This window comes from Scyliorhinus torazame, chromosome 12, assembly GCF_047496885.1.
Source record: "Scyliorhinus torazame isolate Kashiwa2021f chromosome 12, sScyTor2.1, whole genome shotgun sequence".
In the NCBI taxonomy this organism is placed as follows: Eukaryota; Metazoa; Chordata; class Chondrichthyes; order Carcharhiniformes; family Scyliorhinidae; genus Scyliorhinus; species Scyliorhinus torazame.
In genome coordinates, this window is record NC_092718.1 from 187,611,605 (window position 1) to 187,632,593 (window position 20,989).

At 50.7% G+C, this 20,989-nt stretch overlaps 1 protein-coding gene across 6 annotated transcripts in view; it reads left to right on the forward strand.

The window, feature by feature from the left end:
- The window catches only part of rilp (Rab interacting lysosomal protein), a 74,466-nt gene that overhangs the window by 39,929 nt on the left and 13,548 nt on the right, over window positions 1-20,989 (forward strand). For 3 of the 6 annotated variants that reach the window (XM_072469519.1, XM_072469521.1, XM_072469522.1), the window contains exons 4-7: window positions 1,307-1,519; window positions 7,371-7,537; window positions 12,939-13,061; window positions 15,765-15,854. In XM_072469519.1, coding sequence (XP_072325620.1) covers window positions 1,307-1,519; window positions 7,371-7,537; window positions 12,939-13,061; window positions 15,765-15,854 — 593 coding nt within the window. The remainder of the gene's footprint in view (window positions 1-1,306; window positions 1,520-7,370; window positions 7,538-12,938; window positions 13,062-15,764; window positions 15,855-20,989) is intronic. The other 3 variants (XM_072469520.1, XM_072469523.1, XM_072469525.1) reach the window with 2 other exon arrangements.

The window sequence follows — 20,989 nt, forward strand, 5'->3', positions numbered from 1 at the left end:
CTCTAACAAAACAAAGAAAGATTTGCATTTGTATAGCGCCTTTCATGCTGGCCGAACACCCCAAAACACTTTTTACGGCCAGTGAAGTACTATTTTGAAGTCTAATGGCTGATGAAAGGTGTTGACACTAAGCAGCCAATTTGCCCAGAGCAAGGTCCCACAAACAGCAATGCTATTACAGATAATCTGATTTTGGGGTTGTTGGTTGAGGGATGGCCAGGATTCTGGAGAGAGAACTTCCCTCTCTTGAAAGTGGGCACCATGGTTCTCAACACGCCAACCTAGGTGGGCAGATTAAGTTTAATGTGTCGTGTAGAAGAATGTGATTACGGATAGTACCAATGGATCAGCAAAGTGCTGGCTCAGAAAATAAATTGTTGTCTAGGAACACTAGGATCAGCCAGATAGACCAAAGTACTTTCCTGTATAATGAGACTGGGCCTTTAATCCTGTTTCCAGGTGTGGTGCTCTGGTTTTTGGAATTTAATCTGATTTTTGGATTGGGACTAAAGATGTCTGGTTTTCAGCAGGATGGGAGGAAGCGGGTGCATTCTTCTGGAACTGATTACATGATATACCAGGCAGCATAGTAGCACAAGTGGATAGCACTGTGGCTTCACAGCGCCCGGGTCCCAGGTTCGATTCCCGGCTTGGCTCACTGTCTATGCGGAGTTTGCACGTTCTCCCGATTGTCTGCGTGGGTTTCCTCCGGGTGCTCCGGTTTCCTCCCACGGTCCAAAGATGTGCAGGTTAGGTGGATTGGCCATGATGGATTGCCCTGAGTGACCAAAAAAAAGGTTTGAGGGGTTATTGAGTTACGGGGATAGGGTGGAAGTGAGGGCTTGAGTGGGTTAGTGCCGACTCGATGGGCTGAATGGCCTCCTTCTGCACTGTATGTTCTATAAAGGACAATCCAGAAGATTGGTTATCGTGAACTCTTCAGGAATTAAAACATTATCTTCTCGACACTTCTGTGAATGACCCAGCATTATTTAAAAAAAAAAAAAAGATCTTCCTTCATTTTCTTTCAACCATTTTGAAGTGTTTTTTTTCAGTTTGGGAAGGAGTACGGTTTGACTGCGTGAGGCAGTTTGGAGGCAGAATGTCACGTCCAGGAATACATTCCGAGTCTGCAAACCTAATTAACCTTTTTTTTTTTAATTTTAGGAGAAGAGCAAAATAGGGGTGGGATAGAGAACATTAATAAACACTGTGGTACGATGTAATTACTTTTGACTCTGCAAATCTCTGCAAAAAAATGCATTAACAGAAACAATGATGCAACCCGTTGATCTGACTGTTACAGATTGTTTTATTCCAGCTCCAGCAGCAGTTGGATCGACTCCTTAAGGTTAACAATGATTTGCGGCATAAAATAAACGTGGTTCAAACTCAGCTGAGAAATGTGCTGGAGAAGAAGGCAGAACTGGAAGTCACGGTGCAGGAAAAGGACAAAGAAATAGACAGGCTGCAGTCCAACCTGGCTAATATCAAGGCAGAAAAAGGCACTGACGACGAGGTATTTTAATCTCGGTGGGAGCACTTTTTTTGCCTACTATGTCAGAAGGTCTGGGTTCAAGTCCCTAATTCCAAGATCCGTGTGGAATAGGCTCCCAAATGTGTCGAGCAATTATTGTGTTACAATTTCTATACTAATTTTCTTCTGTAATATCATTCTACCTGGTCATGGATAATTTACCTCCTCAAAAAGATCTACAGGAGCTACTTAGCCTAACCTGGTGTGTGTGTATATATGAAGAAAGTGAAAGATAAGGGGCGGGATTCTCTGTCAGCCGACGCCAAAACCGGGAAACGCGATTGGGCGGAGAAGCGGTTCCGATGCCGAATCGCGACGTGTGCTGGTTTCTCACCAATGCGACGCCAGTGGTGTACAGTAAATGCTGTTGGCATATCATTCGCGGGTCCGACCCAGTATTTTCCGGGGCCTCCGTGATTCTCCACCCGTGATGGCATGAATTCCCGACGGCGCAGTTCACTTGTCCTTTCAAAAATTGTGAAAGCGGCGTTGCGGCTGATGAGAGGGAGAGGAGGTAAGTCACGGAGACTATCGACCATGGGCTGCCGGGCTGCACACTGGGGGGGAGGGGGGGGGGGTGACTGCCATGGGACTGGGACGGTGCCCGGGGACGGACCACCACTACCGTGGCCTGCAAGGCAGCCATCTTGCTGCTCACCCCACTGACCACCTACCTTGGCCCCTGATTCTGCAGAGTGACCCCGGCCATATAGGTACCTCCACCATACACCCGACTGGCTGCCACCTGCCAGCGGGGCATCAGGCAGCCCACCCAGGGTAACACCCACAGTAGCCCCTACGGGGGCGCCAGACTGAGCTGTGGCGTGTACCCCTGCAAGGGCAGCGCCAGCCGATGGTACCCCTGGCATCAGGGCCAGGGCCACTGGTGCTGGGCACCGATTTTGATGGGGTGGTCGGGGAGACATGCAGGAGAACAGCCCGCAGTGTCAACGTCGGCCGTTGAACCTGGTTGGGCTCGGGGGTACACACCATGCTAACTTGTCTGCCTTTCACCCCCTGCAGACAGTGGATATTGGAATTCAACCAACAATGGTGGCCGTCCTGCTCGTTGCCGCAGCCTGGGTGATGTAGCTGTACGAGCTGGTGCTGCCCAAGGAGGAAGAAGCTGCAGCAGCGGAACAGGAGGCAGCCACTCAGGATGGAGAGACGGCCGCGCAACAGGCCGAGGAAGAGGTGTAAAGGAGGCGCCGCATGAGACCTCGCGTCTACAGGCAGCACCTGACATTCGAGGATTTGCCGGACCGGGCATGCCATCGAAGACTCCGGCTGACCAGGGGGACAGTGCGACATGTCTGCCAGATCATGTTACACCTGACACCGCGGGGGAATGGCGGAGGACACCTGCTCCCAGTGGCTGTCACTGTCACCCTGAACATCTACACCACTGGCTCCTTCCAGGCCCTGAGTGTCCCAGATCTCTCAGAGCTTGGTGCGCAATACATCCACTTCAATGTGGACCGAGTCCACCAGGATGCCCGGGCAGCAGGGTCCGCCGCCATCGCCGGGATGCCCAGGACCAGGGGGTGATCAACGGGATGCATGTTGCCCTATGAGCATCTGCAGATGACAGGCCGCTCGTGTCCACACAAACCGTAAAGGGTTCCACTCAATGAACCTGCAGCTGATATGCGACCATCAGCTGCACCTCATGCATGTCTGGCCCCAAACCCCCTCCGTGAAACATACCTGCCACACCACCAGCTGCGGGCCCAGGGTTGGCAGTAACACTGGGTCTGGTCCATGGGATGGACGATGATGAAAACCTGCTCTGCGATGAGCTCTGGTGCTCCGAATTATATGACAATGTCTGACTCCTGCCCACGGTAACACTGGCCACCTGGGTGATCCCTGCATGCGAGCTGGTCATTCCATCACACGTTCCCATCGGATCGCTGGGGTGACGGTGGTGGGGATGATCTGGGGATGGTGGGGTGCCCAGGCCCCCCCCCCCCCCCCCCGCACGCAGCCCCTCTCTGACCAGCCGACCCATCTGACAGAGTACCGAAGCAGGTTGTAACAGTGTTAAAGGTGTTTAATGAGCACAGATACTTAGAGATACGTGCCCTAGCCCCTATAACTAAACTGTGCCCTGCCCCTGTGCCGACGTAATTGGTGTCTAACTTTCTGATCTTACGGGCCCTAACGGTATGTCTAGGTGGATCCCCAGATTGTCCATCAGGAGTAGAGGCTGCCTGCTGTGATTCCCGAACTGTGTCCAGCATGGTATCATTGTGGATAGCACAATTGCTTCACAGCTCCAGGGTCCCAGGTTCGATTCCGGCTTGGTTCACCGTCTGTGTGGAGTCAGCATGTCCTCTCCGTGTGTGCGTGGGTTTCCTCCGGGTGCTCTGGTTTCCTCCCACAGTCCAAAGGTGTGCAGTTTAGGTGGATTGGCCATGATAAATTGCCCTTAGTGTCCAAAATTGCCCTTAGTGTTGGGTGGGGTTGCTGGGTTGTGGGGATTGGGTGGTGGTGTTGACCTTGGGTAGGGTGCTCTTTCCAAGAGCTGGTGCAGACTCGATGGGCCAAATGGCCTCCTTCTGCACTGTAAATTCTGTGGGTCCCGGTTGGCAGCCGTCTTCTGGGGCGACCGGGCGTGGATGGGCCCGGCTGCTGCCCGGTGTCCCTGGTGCCGTGGTGCCACCCTGTTCTGCCTGCTGCCCCCCAGATGCACCAGGGACAGGAGGAAGGATCTGAGGTGCTGCTGTTCCGGCACCTCCCCTGCCAGAGTCACCAGCACGGGCCCTATCACCTCCTCCTCCCTCGGTGTGCTGATGGCCGCCAGGCTACTCCATGGGATAGGGGTGCGAGTGGAGCTAGTCTCTGAGGCTCTCCCGCCACCTGGCACTGCCGCTCTGGTCTCGGCAAGGGTCTGCATGCTCGTGTTTACGGAACACACGGAGTGGATCATCACCTGCTGGGACTGGGGCACCATCCTCTGGGCCTGTGTCACATCAGCCAGTGGCTGCACCATCCCCCTCTGGGACTGAGCCACCTCTCTCTATCTGTGCCACGCCAGCCAGTGCCTGGGCAATGCCGCCAATGCTCTCAGCCCTCGCCCGCTGTGACTGGGCCATGCTCCGGAGTGCCGCTGCAATTTCTAGAGGCTCTGGCACATGGCTGCCTGTGAGTCGGCAACCCTGGCCTGGGCCTCGGCCAGCGCCCGCACCGAATGCCCCAGGTCTCGGACATGCTGCTCCATAGCAAAAACCCTCTCCTCCACTGCCTGCACCGCGATGTTGGCCTAGGTGGCACGCATGGTTTGGCACAACGTCCTGCTCCTGCACGCGGTTGGACACCTCCACCTGTGCCTGCAGGTGTTGAATGCTCGCTGACAACCCCTCATGCAGTCGCAGAGCTAGGGACTACATCTCCACAATCAATGGGACCGTCCGTTCCAGAAGCCCGAAACCTGTCTGGACGGCAACTAGTTCCTGGGTCGGCCTGCTCTCCGACCGTCCGCCCCCTCAGGTGGCTACTTCGACCTGATGTACCTGATCAGCTGTGTGGTGCACACCAGAGAGTGTCCCAGGAGCCTCTTTACTAAAGTGTCCAACCGAGGTGAGTGTCTCTGGGATGTCGGAGGGTGTTGGAGACAGCTGGTGACAGGAAATCAGTGTCCTCCTCCAATTCGAGTTCCAGGGTGCGTTGGGTCTCTTGTCGAGGGCTGCCATCCGTGCTGCCCTCCGTCGCTGGTCGGCACACTGGGCGGCTGGCGGGGAGGGAGGGGGGGGGAGGGGAGGAGGGGAGGGGGGGGTGGGGGGGGGAGAAGTGTATATGTGCAGCTGCAGCTTTCAGCCTCCTGAGTGTCAATCGCAAATCGGCACCGTTTCTTATTGGCGCCCCCCCATAATTCCCTTCCCACACCTAGTGGTGCAACTAAGACAACTTGTGTCTCTTTCCATAGCTAGTAATTCCTGGAACAAGTCTCTAGTCTCTCATCACCAAGGGCATTACAGCATGAGGGAAGCCACCCCACATCAAGCGTAGTTGACCAGGAGTCTCTCCAGCTCTTATAATAATAATAATAATCTTTACTAGTGTCACAAGTAGGCTTACATTAACACTATAATGAAGTTACTGAGAAAAACCCCAGTCGCCACGTTCCGGTGCCTGTTCGGGTACACCGAGGGAGAATTCAGAATATCCAATTCACCTAACAAGCACGTCTTTTGGGATTTGTGGGAGGAAACCCACACAGACACTGGGAGAACGTGCAGACTCCACACAAACCGTGACAAAAACAGGGAATGGAACCCGGGTCCCTGGAGCTGTGGAGCAATAGTGCTAACCACTGTGCGACCTTACTGCCTGTATCACCCATCTATTGGTGTGTTTCGAAGGGTTTGCAGGTTGACATACTCAACAAATTTGACCACATTATGAACTCGCTTTCCTTGGCCAACGAGCCTTGGGGTGGGACTTGATACTGGGGCTTCTGACTCTGAGGCCAGGGACATTATCCGCTGCCCCACAAGAAGTCCTCGAACAAAATAGTATAGGCATTGATACTTACAAAATTGGAAACGGTAGTATTTGACACACCCAGATTAGATTGGTGCCAACTGGTAGAAACTGGAACAGCTTGTTAATTACAGCCGGGAAAGATGAAAGTTGTCAATCCAGATCCTAACCAATGAAGGATCTGGATGGACCAAATGTCTTTTAACTGATTCCTATCATGTGAGGAGTGGTCGAAAGTCACCTCTTTTTCCCTCTCCTCGTTTGACCGCAACAGATTTTTTATTAGTTTGAAAAGAATGTGCTTGCAAAATTAATGAGAACTGTTTAGTCGCTGTGATGACAGAACAAGCTGGACAGGTTTTTTTTTTGAATTTAACAAAAAGCAATTAGCTTTATTAAGCTTAAACTGATCTTAATAAAATACTTTCCACTGATTAGAGAGTCAGGAAGGATAGGTTAGTCAAACGAGAGTCCATAAAAATGAAAGCAATCTACAGTCTGTAGTTTGGCTAGCTTCAGTCTGAATTGGGTGGCCTTGTGAATTTTCTTTGGTGGTCCCGATGCTTGCATGTAAAGACATCGACAATTATTTGGCTGTTCTCCTGGAGTCAGTGGTGCCAGGTTGAATTATTTTAATTCTCTGCAGCAGGGGCATCCCTGGATAGTCATGGGCAGCAAACAGGGTTCAAGGTTGCAAGGTGGATTGGAGAGAGAGAGAGAGAGAGTGAGGGGCAGGAATGCGGGACCCACTTGGGTCATCTTTCCTCAGTGTCTCCGCTGCTTGTCCCCTTCCTGCAGAGAAAGCAGAAGTTTAACTGACAAATTGTGGGCCTGTCACATGACTGTCACCAATGGTTCAAACAAGATTGTGACTTGTATATTTCCCCTTGTAACGTAATCCGTTCCTATCTGGGAACCCCTTCTTAAATATCCCATGTGATTTTCCCCATTCGCAAGACATCAAGGCAAAGGATACGGGTTCACTCCTATTCTCCTGAAGCCATTGTCCTTGATGGGGCTTTGCTGATGCAATGTCTCCATCTGAGTGGGTTGCAATGTGGCGAGTACAGTGATGCAAATTAGGGTGTGTGGCAAGTTCCAGTCACACTTTTATTCTGTCTTTTAAAAAGTCTGCTTCTGAAAGTTCAATTCGATTTTCCAGCTGGCCGATTTTAAAAAAAAAAACTCACTATTTGGCATGAAGCATGATTTTGTTGGTGCACTGTTTAGAAAACAAAAAGGTGACGGTCACGTCTGAAATCCGAATTGAACCAAGAGAACATTGTTGTGGCTGGATAACTGTTGAAGACTTTGAATGCCCTCAAACCTTTCTTTCTTTTCTTTGAAGTTCACAAACACACCAGCAATCAACATGGCTGACAAAATCATCATCGATGTGAAAGACCCAAACCGGCCCTATTTTACAAAGCAAGAAATGCGACAGATTCTGCAAGAGCGCAATGAGTTAAAAGCTAACTTGTTCTTAGTGCAGGAGGAACTAGCGTACTATCAGAGGTGGGCATATATACTGTGTGCAAAAAGGTTCAGGTGGCAATGTGTGTCTTGCAGCGCTTGAAGATTGTGCCCCCCCAGCTCATAAAGATGAAGAATCGCCCCATCTGTATAATCGGATGACTGCGATCGAGAAATGTTTGTGCTATTTACGGTTTAAGGGGTTTAAAAAATATATTTCTATTGGCATTTTCAATTTATACACAGTAACACTTTTTACATTCAATATTTACAGCATGTGCAGTTCTTGTATACATATCAACGGCCTTGTGGGTTTGAGGGGGGCCTCCCCACCACCCCCCCCCCCCCCCCCCCCCCCCCAAAGAGTTGCGTGTCCCTGTCTGTCTTCTCCCATCCCTCACTTTTTCCCTACTCGCTGTTGCAGGTCTTGGAACAGGCCAACGAACTGTCCCCATGCTTCTGGGAAGCCTTCTTCCGACCCTCAAATGGTGTATTTCATCTTCTCGCAACTGAGAAATTCTGCCAGGTCCGCCAGCCGGTCTGCAGCTGTGGGTGGTGCTGCTGATCGTCAGCAGAACCGGATTCTCCGGCGTGTGGTTAGGGAAGCAAAGGCAAGGGTGCCCGCCCTCTTCCTCATGTGTAGCTCTGGCTGTTCCGATACCCCGAAGATTGCCAGTCTCGGGCATGGCTCCACCCTCACCCCACAATCTTGGACATTGCCTCGAGGAAGGCTGTCCGGTACACCCCCCCCCCCCCCCCCCCCCCCCCCTGTCCTGTTTCCACTTTTTTGAAGGTGGTGTTGAGTCACGATCAATTGGACAAAGACGATAGTTGAATCCAACAGAAGCTTTGTTGTTATCAGATGTGTGGCCTCCCACAGCAGCTGGCGAAATGGCTGCTAGCTGGAGGCCACGCATATTTATACCCCACATCCTGGGCGGAGCCAGCAGGCAGGGACAACCGGTGAACCTGTAGTGCAGGTTCTACCGTACATCCTCTAATACAGGTACAACAGTGGTTTACCACATTCACTCCCTGTTAAAAATTGAGTCCAACGGGGGTGGTGGATAACTATATACAACAATGAGTTAATATTTACAAGATTTGAGCAAACAAATGTTCTTTGATGTCCGGTGGACCGGTCAGAGGTTTAGCCGGTCCGGGGCCTTGATGTTCCTCTGGGAGCGACGCAGTGGTGTCGGCGATGTTGGTGCTGATCTGGTCGATGGTGACTCCGGGAGCGTGCCAAAATCCTCTTCATTGTCGGGCGTGGGCAGGGGGAGAACGGACGGTCCTGGGTGGGGGGGGGGGGGGTGCTGTTGTGAGCGACGGGGGGGGGGGGGGAGGGTGGCGCCGGGGGCGAACGGGGTGGTGTGGGGGTGGAACCTGCTGGTGCCAGGTCCCTGAGGGAGACAGGATCCTGGCGGCCGTTGGGGAGCGCCACGTAGGCGTCCTGGGGGTTTGCGTGAAGCAAGTGCACCCTCTCCACCAACGGGTCCGCCTTGTGGAGTCGGACGTGTTTACGGAGAAGCACGGTTCCCGGAGCTGTGAGCCAAGTTGGGAGCGACGCCCCGGATGTGGACTTCCTGGGGAAGGCAAAAAGACGTTCATGGGGTATATTGTTAGTGGCAGTGCAGAGTAATGAGTGAATGGAGTGGAGTGCGTCAGGGAGGACCTCCTGCCAGCGGGAGGCCGGGAGGTTTCTGGACCGTAGGGCCAGCTGGACGGCCCTCCATACCGTCCCATTCTCCCTTTCTACCTGTCTGTTTCCCCGGGAGTTGTAGCTTGTCATTCTGCTGGAGGCGATACCCCTGCTGAGCAGGAACTGACGCAGCTCTTCACTCATGAATGAGGATCCCCTGTCACTGGATGTAGGCGGGGAAACCAAACAGAGTGAAGATCGAATTGAGGCCTTTAATGACGGTGGCAGACGTCTTGACGGGGCATGGGCTGGCAAAGGGGAACCTGGAGTATTCGTCGATCACACTGAGGAACTTTGTGTGACGGTCGGTGGAGGGGCGGGGGCCTTTGAAGTCCATGCTGAGACATTCAAAGGGGCGGGAGTCCTTCACCAGGTGCGCGCGGTCCGGCCGGTAGAAGTGCGGCTTGCACTCCGTACAGACCTGGCTGTCCCTGGTGATTGTCCTTACTTCCTCGACGGAGTAGGGCAGATTTTGTGCCTTAATGAAGTGGTACAACCGTGTAACTCCTAGGTGACAAAGGTTGTCGTGCAGGGCCTGGAGTCGGTCTACCTGTGCACTGGCACATGTACCTCGTGATAGGGCGTCTGGAGGTTCGTTGAGTTTGCTGGGGCGATACATAATCTCGTAATTATAGGTGGAGAGCTCGATTCTCCACTGCAAGATTTTATCATTTTTGATCTTGCCCCGGTGTGTGTTGTTGAACATGAAGGCTACCAACCGTTGATCAGTGAGGAGAGTGAATCTTCTGCCGGCTTGGTAATGCCTCCAATGCCGCACAGCTTCAACGATAGCTTGGGTCTCCTTTTCGACAGATGAGTGCCGAATTTCTGAGGCATGAAGGGTGCGGGAGAAGAATGCCACGGGTCTGCCTGCCTGATTGAGTGTGGCGGCAAGGGCGACGTCTGATGCGCCGCTTTCTACTTGGAAGGGCAGTGTCTCATCTACAGCGTGCATTGTGGCCTTGGCAATATCAGCTCTGATCCGGGCAAAGGTCTGTTGGGCCTCGGCCGTCAGGGGAAACTGGGTGGACTGTATGAGTGGGCAGGCCTTGTCCGCATAGTTTGGGACCCACTGAGCGTAGTACGAAAAGAACCCCAGGCAGCGTTTGAGGGCCTTGGGACAGTAGGGGAGGGAGAGCTCCATGAGGGGGTGCATGCAGTCTGGATCGGGCCCCAGAACTCCGTTCTGGACCACATAGCCGAGGATGGCTAAGCGGTTCTTGCTGAACACTCATTTCTCCTTGTTGTAAGTGAGGTTTAGGAGAGTAGTGGTGTGGAGAAATTTAGCAAGGTTGGCGTCGTGGTCCTGCTGATCATGGTCGCAGAATGTGACGTTGTCGAGGTGCGGAAAGGTGGCCCGCAACCCGTACCGGTCGACCATTCGGTCCATCTCCCTTTAGAAGACCGAGACCCCGTTTGTGACGCCGAAGGGGACCCTCAGGAAGTGATATTGACGGCCGTCTGCCTCGAAGGCAGTGTATGGGCAGTCCGATTTACGGATGGGGAGCTGGTGGTAGGCGGATTTCAGGTCTACCATTGAGAAGACCCGGTACTGCGCAATCTGGTTAACCATGTCAAATATGCGTGGGAGGGGGTACGCGTTGAGCTGCGTGTACCAGTTGATGGTCTGTCTGTACTCCACCACCATTCGGTGTTTCTCCCCAGGTTTAACTACTACCACTTGAGCTCTCTGGGGGCTGTTGCTGGCCTCGATGATGCCTTCCTGAAGCAGCTGCTGGACTTCGGACCTGATGAAGGTCTTGTCCTGGGTGCTGTACTGTCTGCTCCTGGTGGCGACGGGTTTGCAATCCGGAGTTAGATTGGCAAAGAGGGAAGGGGTGGTAAGGGCCCGCCGAATTTCAGGGTTAGGCTCTGGAGGTTACACTGGAAGTCCAGGTCGAGGATTAGTGCAGCACAGAGGTTAGGGAGGACATAGAGGCGGAAGCCGGTGACTTCTACACCCTGGACCGTGAGTGTGACCGTACAGTACCCCTGGATCGCTACGCAATGGGATCCGGAGACCAGGGAGATTGTTTTGGTTGGTGGGGTGTATCGTGAGGGAGCAGCGCCTTACCGTATCTGGATGTATGAAACTTTCGGTGCTCCCGGAGTCTAGCAGGCAGGAGGTTACATGTCCGTCGATTTTCACGCTGGTGGATGCGTTGGTCAGCTTATGCGGACGAGACTGGTCGATTTGACCTGGAGGCGAGTCTTGGTTGGTCGTCGGGTAATGGGGCGGCTGGTGAGCCCGGGTCTTGGAACGCCGGTGCCCATGTGCTGAGGGGTAGACAAAATGGCGGCGCCCATGGAATGCATGTTGCGGGGGTGAAACAAGATGGTGGCACCCATGGCCGGCATGTTGCACGGAGGGGAAGATGGCGGCACCCACTGGCCGGCACATGGTCTGCTGGGGGATGGGGGATGGGGGGGGGGGGGGGGTGGCGGCGCGCATTGTCCGTGACCGAGGGGGCTGGGGGCGACCGCGGCGAAGTGGACCTTCTTCCCGCAGGCTTTACAAAGGGCAGCACGGGCCGGGCAGCGTTGGCGGGGGTGCTTCTGTTGGCTGCAAAAATAGCATCGGGGCCCCCCGAGGTTCGCTGGCTGGCGTGCAGCGCAGGCGTATTAGGTGGGCAGCGCCCCAGCTGGAGCGGCTGTCTGTGGGGTCCACGAAGCGTAGGAGGGGTGGGCCGCGCGGCTGGGGGTGTAGGACTGGACATTGCGCAGGGCAACTGTCATGGAGAGCGCTAGCGTTTTAGTCTTTGCGAGGTCGCGCCTGGCCCCTTCTAGGAGCCACTGCCATATGAGATCTGACCCAATTCCAGTCACAAAAGCGTCCCGCATAAGGAGGTCTGAGTGTTCCTTGGCCGTAACGGCCTGACAGTCACAGTCCCGGACTAGTGGGATTAGGGCCCGCCAGAAGTCTTCTATGGACTCACCAGGGAGTTGAGAGCGAGTGGCGAGTGCGTGCCAGGCGCAGAGCGTGTTCGTTTTCTGTACGTTGGTGTCCTTGAGTAGAGTCATGGCTGTGGCGTAGTTCGTCGCGTCCTGGATTAACGGAAAGACTTTGGAGCTCAACCTGGAATATAAAATCTGAATCTTCTGAGCCTCCGGAATAGGGGTTGGTGTCGCGTTGATATACGCTTCGAAGCAAGCTTGCCAGTGCTGGATGTTCTTTCTGGCATCGCTTGAGTGAGGATCCAGCTGCAGGCGATCCAGTTTGATATGGAGGTCCATACTTAGAAACTGATAGCAATAAATTGAGGCACGATCAATTGGACAAAGACGATAGTTGAATCCAACAGAGGCTTTATTGCTATCAGATGTGTGGCCTCCCACAGCAGCTGGCGAAATGGCTGTTAGCTGGAGGCCACGCATATTTATACCCCGTCTCCTGGGCGGAGCCAGCAGGCAGGGACTACCGGTGAACTTGTAGTGCAGGTTCTATCGTACATCCTCTAATACAGGTACAACAGTGGTTTACCACAGGTGTCTAACATGACTGGTGGGAACTTGTGGTTTCCACAAATGGGGGCCATGGGGGACAGCTCGGTCAAACCAAAATGTTGCCTCATCTGGCTCCATGTTCTTAGTGTGGCCATCACCACGGCGCGACAGTTTAAGGTTTAATGCGATTTAGCTCTTGATACTTTCTTGGAAGTGCAGAACAGCTGAAATGACGTGTAAGGTACTGTCTTTTGCCTTGTGCAATGGAGACTTAGAAGATTTGCTTTGATGTTGCAGAGAGATCCTCAATGATGAGAAGTGCCCAGCGATTTTAATGGAAGCGATCAAGACTACGATTAAAAAGCAGAGGAAGAAAGTGAAAGCTAAGATGTTGGGAATACAAGAGGACGTGTGCAGCAGGTGAGCGCTTTAATATGCAAAGACCATCACTTGAGTCTCTCAGTACTGAGAGCTGAAGACTCTTGGGTGTTCCCTATTATACTTTGTGATTCTGTTGTGAGGGACTCACTGCTGATATGTCAACCAAACATGCTTCTGGTCTGGCCCTGCAACTGGTACTTGCTGCCAGGCTAGTTTGCCACCCATCTCCTTACCCCGGCAGAATTTTGTTTTTGTTTTCTTTAAACTAACCGCTTCCTCGAGGAGAAAATGATCAGCCCCGTGTTACCACTCCACGTGCTCAGATGAACAGTAAGGTATGCTAACGCTGCACGATCGAGGCCAAGGTAATTCTTAAAAATGGGACACACAGCAGTTTAGGAAAAAAATATTTTTTTGAAACCTCTGGGCAAAGATCTTTTAAAAAAAATTTAGAGTATCCAATTAATTTTTTTCCAATTAAGGGGCAATTTAGCATGGCCAATCCACCTATCCACATCTTTTTGGGTTGTGGGGGCGAAACCCACGCAACCACTGGGAGAATGTGCAAACTCCACACGGAAAGTGACCCAGAGCCGGGATCGAACCTGGGACCTCGGCGCAGTGAGGCTGCAGTGCTAACCCACTGCGCCACCGTGCTGCCCTGACTTCTGGGCAAAGATGAGGTCAGATTGCATGGACGTCATAGAATTTTAAAGGACAGAAACTGGACGTTACACTGGTGTTTATGCTCCATACAAGCCTCCTCCTGTATTTACTTCACCCGGCCTATAAACATATCCTTCGATTTCTCTTTCCCTCGTTCTGGGCACGTCAGCCACTCACTGTCGTCGAATTCCCACCACCAGACAGTAAAGAAGCTTGTCCTGAATTTCTTATTGGTTTTTATCAGGGATTATCTTGTGTCAATGGTCCCTAATTTGGATTTCCCACAAGGAGATTCCACCTGGAGTTGTTGATGTAGTTGTACCCTTTTCATGTTGTTTTTTGTTTTTGGATTTGGCAATAAATAAGTGGCACCCTCGCAGGGCAGGAAGAACTGAAAGTGCACCAATTTTATTTTCCACGAGTACGCGCTGGAGAGGTGCTCCATCTGGTGGCTCAGCCGAAAACTACCCAGCAAAACTGCAATGCTCATTTAAGTTTTGTCTTGATGCACCAGGGGGGAAAATTTGCTATTTTGTGTTTTTTTTCCCCCCCCCCCCGACATCTTTTTAATAGGAATGACTGTTGGCAACCGGTCACATTAATTCTCTTTTCGTGGTGACTCATTGAAACCATTTCACACTCCCGATCGTCGCTGTGTGTTTTCAGAGACATAATGGCACATGCCAAATCTTCCAGGCTCCTCCTCCCCCTTGTATGTGACTTCTGGATGTTTTATTTTGCAGAAGTACAAGTGAGTTGTGGTGGTTTTAAGCTCTCAAAAGCAGCAAGAGAAAACTGAATTTGACCTGGCACTCTTGCACCATATTTATCTGCCAGTTTGTTGTTGCCATGAAAAGTACAATGTAACAAAGGGCAAAATGTGGCTGCTTTTGAAGGGAATAATACAATGACCACATTGGGTACAATTGGTGATCTGGTTGCCAATTGCACTCAAGTGTGCCATGTTTTGAATTTCCTTGCTCACTTTTTCTGTTCAAACTTATTTACATTTTGGTAAGTTAAATGCCGCCATGTACCAATGTAATCGGGCACCATTTTAGAACACAAATTGTGGAATTAGTTTGCATTAAAAAAAAATTATTCATTATATTCGAATGATGACTTGGTCAAACCCATTTTAGCCGTACCAATCAGCCCAGTGTGTAACTGAACAACTATAGAGAATTATTTACTGGTTACAGTGGTGCAGTTAAATAATTGCATAATATTTCAATGCTTTAAAAACATGCCTATGGATATCCTTGTGTCAAAACACCTTGGCTTTTGGAGTCCCCTTCAGCAGAAACTTGTCACGGCGACTTTTTAAGCATTTATTGTCATAGAATCCCTACAGTACAGAAGGAGGCCATTCGGCCCATTGAGTGTGCAGCGACAACCCCCCCCCCCCCCTCCGTCCCAAAGAGCTCTTTATCCAGACCCACTCCACGCCCCATCCCCCATAACCCATGTATTGATCCAATCCACCTAACCTGCACATCTTTGGACTGTGGGTGGGAACGGGGAGCACCCGCAGACACTGGGAGAACGTGCAGACTCCACACGGACAGTCGCCCAAGGCCAGAATTGAACCTGGGATACCTGGCTATGTGAAGCAGCAGTGCTAAACTATGACATTGTGCCCCCAGGGCAAGTATTGCTGAGCTGCTACCATGTTGAACTTATGCAGATACACCCACAATGTTGTTAGCAAGGGATTTCCGGAATATTCAGGATTGTGGCTTGGTGACGAGGAAGGAATGGCAATTAAACTTCCAGGTCAGGATGGTGCGTGACTTTGAGAGGAACTCCCAGTTGATGGTGTTCCTATGCATCTGCTGCCTTTGTGCTTCTAGGTAGTGGCGGTCAGAGGTATGGAAGATGCTGTCAAAGCAGCCTTGGCGAGTTGCTGCAATGTGTTTTGCACTGGTTTTACTGTTAATTTCTAGGCAGACCATAAGGAAAATTATAATTACTGGAATCCATCTGCAGTTTCAAGAGATTGTGGGCTGAAAAGGCCACTTTGCTGATTGCAATTCGCACATTTTTTAAGAAGTCTTTAACTATGTTTCCATCCAGTGATGAAGAGGACAAAGAAGCCCTTTCCCTTCCCTCCTTCTCTCCAGATGAAGTGGATGCCAAACCACCAGAGTCCAGAATCAAATCCATGTGAGTTTTAATTAATGTTCAGTCTCTCTGATGAATCCCTTATTGTCTTCTGTTAGATTTTCTTTTCTTCATGCTTTATTGACTGACTTTGCTTATTAGAACAGGTGGGTGTCTGAAACTATGAGGAGCATTTTTTTATGACGTAATTTTTTTATTCATGCGGAGTGTGCCCATACAGTCACCCAGTGCGTTCCAGTAAACCCTGGGTCCTCTCCCAACCGATATTTTGCAGACACTGTTTTGGAATGTTTAGAAGAACTGTGAATTAAGAGAAATGGGATGATGGACAAGTGTTCCAGTTAAAACATGGGTGCGATCCACCGCCCGTGCTTCGTTCTCGCTCGAGCATGGTGTGGCCGGTGAATGCTGGGAGTTGCCTCCACTGGGTTTCCCGGCTACCTTCACACCTCACGGAATCTACCCAGTTCCAAAAAGGGCGGGACCAAACCATGTGCCGAAGTAGGTTTTAAACTTGCCCGGGACCTACCGGCCTCTCCAGTCGGGGCGCCGTTCGGCACTGGTCCACACAAACCTGGACCAGACGGAATGGCACCCAGGGTGTCTGCTGGGCTATCGGAGACTCCTGGGTGGTCAGGATCAATGCAGGGTGAATGTCCGAGCACCAGGGTGGCACTGCCAAGGCTCAGAGGCTGAGGACGGGGAGCCCAACCCCATGAAAGGAAGGTGGAAGGGGAGGGGTGAAAGGTGGGGGCTGTGCTTGTCAGATAGGTACAGACCTCTGGGAGGTAGTGGGGTGACGGGTTGGGTCCTGGAAAGGAGGGGGCCTGTAAGGGAGCATGGTGAGTGGGGTGCTGGAGAGGGGTGGTGGTGTACTCACTGGGGGGAGTGGTTAGCCTCCATGTGTGTGGGGCTGACATTGTCCATGAACAGGGGATGTGGGGCACCCACAAGCTCACTTGGAGATCGGGGCACTCTTTCAAAATGGTTGCCCGTTCTCTCAGTTCAGCACCCCAGTACAGAAAAAAATTCTAAGTGTAGGGCTAAACTGGTGAGAAACTCCCCAGGGCCCACAAAAGTGACTAAGGGCTGGATTCATCTGTCCCGCCCACCGCCAGATCGCCACGGGCGAGATGCGGACAATGGAAAAGTCTATTGACCTCGGGCGGGATTCTCCGGGCGCGGCCAGAGAATCCCGTCCCAAGTGTCATTGGATAGCGGTGGGGAACACGCCGGCAGAATCGGCGGGAAACTCCCTGAAAAACCCACCACAAATTAACTTCGACATTTTTTCATTGAATCGTGCCCAGTGTGTGCTATACGGGGTACCACAGATTATATATCTCTATATAATCCATTTTCCAAACCACACTAACATCTGGATTCACATTGCACTTTTTCAATAGAGTGCAGATTCACGAGGATGCTGTATAGTATGAGGAAAAACGCATTCAAAAGAAGCAATTGGATAAATTGAGGCTGTTTTGTATTGGAGCAGAGGAGGTTACAAGGAGGTTTGATGGAGGTGTTTAAATATGAAGAGAAGCAGCAACGTGATTTGAACCATACATTCCAGCGAGGGGTGTGGAACATGGGATTGAATGACCAAAGTTCATTGCAAAGATCAGGATTTTTACTTGTGAACTCCGTGTAGATGACCAGAGTACATGATTGAAACTGGTTAGGTGGCTCAAGGGAAGCAAGGCAAGAGATGTGGAACTGGAACAAGTACCGAGCATTGGGTCTGCTGCTCATGAGGTGATCAATGCTAGAACGGATTTGGTGGGTGAATGGCCTGTTTCTGTGTTGTACGTTGTAAGTATTTGCCTGGCAGTAGCTTGGTGTTGTGACCTGGGAGGCCCAGAGGCTTTACACTTCATTCCCATATGATGAAGCGGTGGGAGGTGCGTGCAGGAAGTCCAGCCTGTTACTAGTGTATAGGAAAGTGATGGACTCACTGAGATGGAGGATAGCTGGTCGGACGGGGCCCTGGTGAGATCGGGACCTAGAAGATGGGAACAGTGGTGATCAGGAGAGTCGTTTTCCGGTAAAGAACTTGCCTGTTTTCTGCAGGTGATCTGTAGGCTTGGTTTCCCCTGAGTGTATCCAGTGTGTGACAACTGCCTCATGGCAAAACCTCTGTTGCAACAAGAGCTTTGAGCAATTCTTCTGGTACTGTTGAATTGTCTTGCACCCATTTTATCCACTGAGCAGGAGGATGCCCCATGAGCCTGCTCCACCTATCAATACGATCATGGCTGAAATCATCTCGGCCTCCTCTCCACTTTCCTGCCCAATCCCCATAACCCTTCATCCCGCTCCTATTTAAAAACCTATCTGTCTCCTCCTTCAATTTGTTTAGTGTTGCGGTATTCTCTGCACTCTGGGGTAGAGAATTCCACAGATTCACCACCCTTTGGGTGAAGTAATTCCTCCTCATTTCTGTTTTAAATCTGCCAACCCTGGGCCTAGAACTATGGCCTCGCGTTCTAGATTGTCCAACAAGGGGAAACATCCACTCTACGTCTACCCTGTCGATCCCCTTTCGATGCTGCTTATAAGCTGAACAGAGGGTCCAGCAGCTACAAATAATTGGGCTAACACCAGCTTCAGATGTGGCTAAAGGGTACCAGTTGTTTATCCTTATCCAATAATGCAGTCAGGAATATGCTTGTGCTCCTTGCATGTCACTTGGGAGACACTGTTGAGATTGAAACATGAGGACTTGCGCAGCCCAGTTTCCAGGTCAGGGTTCAATGTCATCTCTTGAGGTGTCGTCTTGAGTCTATGCTTGTGTATTGATAAAGGTTGTTAAAAACGCTTGATTGCCATGTTGGACAAGCAGCTGCACATGAAACAGGTTGAGCTCATTTTGGACTATCTTGTTTCTTTTCATTATTGTGAGTCCTTGAAGCGTGCTCCTGTTGCAAATAACTCTTTAACCTGCAAAAACAACTCAATAAGGAAACTGGAGTCACAATATGTGCCCTGCCACCTTTCCATGGACAGTTATCTTCTTTAAAACACTATTTGGAGTTTTTCTAGGTGTACATTTTCACTCCAGTAAGGGTTTAAAAAAAAGCACGCTATGGGAGAGCATGTTGGGTACGCGTACAGTGGACCAAGTGTGAACCTGTCCACTTTAATCTCCTGTGGGTGGACTTCCTGAGAAGTCAGGTGTTTGACTGATTGAACACCTGGATTGCAGAACACCTGGATTGCAGTTTAACAACATATTTTGGGAGCAGAATACAGCCATAATACATTGAATGTTCTGCAGCAATTTTCCCACCCAACCCCCGCCTTTCCCTTGCCCTTTAAGACTTTCCTAATGACAGAAAGCTGTTACTTTTCGATGAATTCCACTTTAATTTTGTGATTCTGAAGCAAGGGAAAGCACGAGATCTGGAGTTCGTGCAGAACGCAAATCTCAACAGAATGAATGATGGCAAACCTATTTTTAATACTGTCAGATGAGGAAAGGATTTTGGTAAAGACAGTTTGGTGGGTGGGGGGGAAGCGGTGAAGGGTTCAGTGTGGTGGAAGTTGTTTAAACTACAGGAGTTTCTTTTGAAAATTAAAACATACCTGCCTTTTAACAGGGTTTTTTTTCAGCAGCAACCTGCCTCCCAAGATATGTCAATTCGGCCACGCCCACCAATAAATAAAACCAAGGATTGTTTTTAGGAGTATCTTAATTCAAATTTCTAGCATTTTAATATTTTACAAAGAAAAACATTTACACCCCCAATACAATAAACCCTGCACCCAACCCCCAACAATTCACGGTAACTAGCTGTCCAAAATGCAAAATAAACAAACCCCATCTCTTGTGGAACCCTCATTTGCTCCTCCTCCTTCCCCCCCCCCCCCCCCCCCACCACCCCAGGGCAAATTTCACTGTCTCAATATGTAAGAAGTCCAGTAGATCCCCCAGCCATGTCGAGGCACATGGTCGAGAAGCTGACTTCCACCCCAACAGAACCCACCTGTGAGCGAGCAATGAGGTGAAGGCTAAAATATCTGCCCCAGCTTCCGTCTGCAGCTCCGGAAGGTCCGACGGCCCCCAATATGGCCGCAGGCGACCCGGCTCCAAATCCACATGCCGGATCGTCAACATGCTGCTGAAAAACGACCTCCAAAATTTCCCCAACTTTGGGCAGGACCAGAGCCTTGTGCACATGATTAGCCGGGCCCCTCCCACACGCAAGTATCCTCTACCCCCTCAAACAGCAGGCTCATCCTTGACTTCGTCAACTGCGCACTGTGCACCACCTTCAACTGTATCAACCCCAGCCTCGTGGACAAGATTGAGGCATTCATCCTCCCACAGTACCTCTCACTACAGTCCCTCCTCCAGTGCCATCGCAATTCCGCCTCCCACTTGAACTTATCCCCTCCATAGACACCTTATCCTCCGCCATAAATTGCAGAGACGACCCCATTATTGACAGCAACTCCTCCAACAACCAGGTGGAGGCCGGCACTAAAACCATGAGGATTTAAAGCAGCTTTGTGCCTATTGCCGTTCAGTCCGAGTGTCATGACCACCATTGCTGTCCAGCTGTTCATAACCCCAAAATCTTATGGGGTCGTGACCCACAGTTTGGTAAACTCTGGGTTAAGGCATTTGGAGGGCTTGGTATCCTTTTGCGAAAAACTAATGCCTTTTTGATAAATGATGCACACACTTTTCAAACCCCACTGAAACCAAGAAGTACTTGCCAAATAACCTTTCCACAAGCACATGACACATTTAAGATGGGCATGTTGATGCCAGAGGTTAATAGCCTTCTCTCTTCGCAGGTTGGAGGTTGTGGGTTGAAGTCCCCCTCTAGAGACTTGCAGACACAATTGAGACTGAAACTCAAGTGCTTCACTGTCTGAGATGCTGTCTTCTGAATGAAATGTTACATTGAGATTTGTACTCTTGGTGTACAAAAGATTCCATTGTACTAATTGAAGAAAAGCAGGAGAATTCACCCTGTCTTGGCCTTTATCCCTCAACTAACATAATTAAAATAGATTATCTGATTTGCTAATTATTGAATCTTTCTCATGCAATTTGATGCTCTGTTGTTGTTTTATTCATTCAAGCGATGTGGACTTCGCTGGTTGTGGCCCATTCCTAATTGCACTATTTCCTGACATTGCCACAGTTCAAGTACTGTATTCTT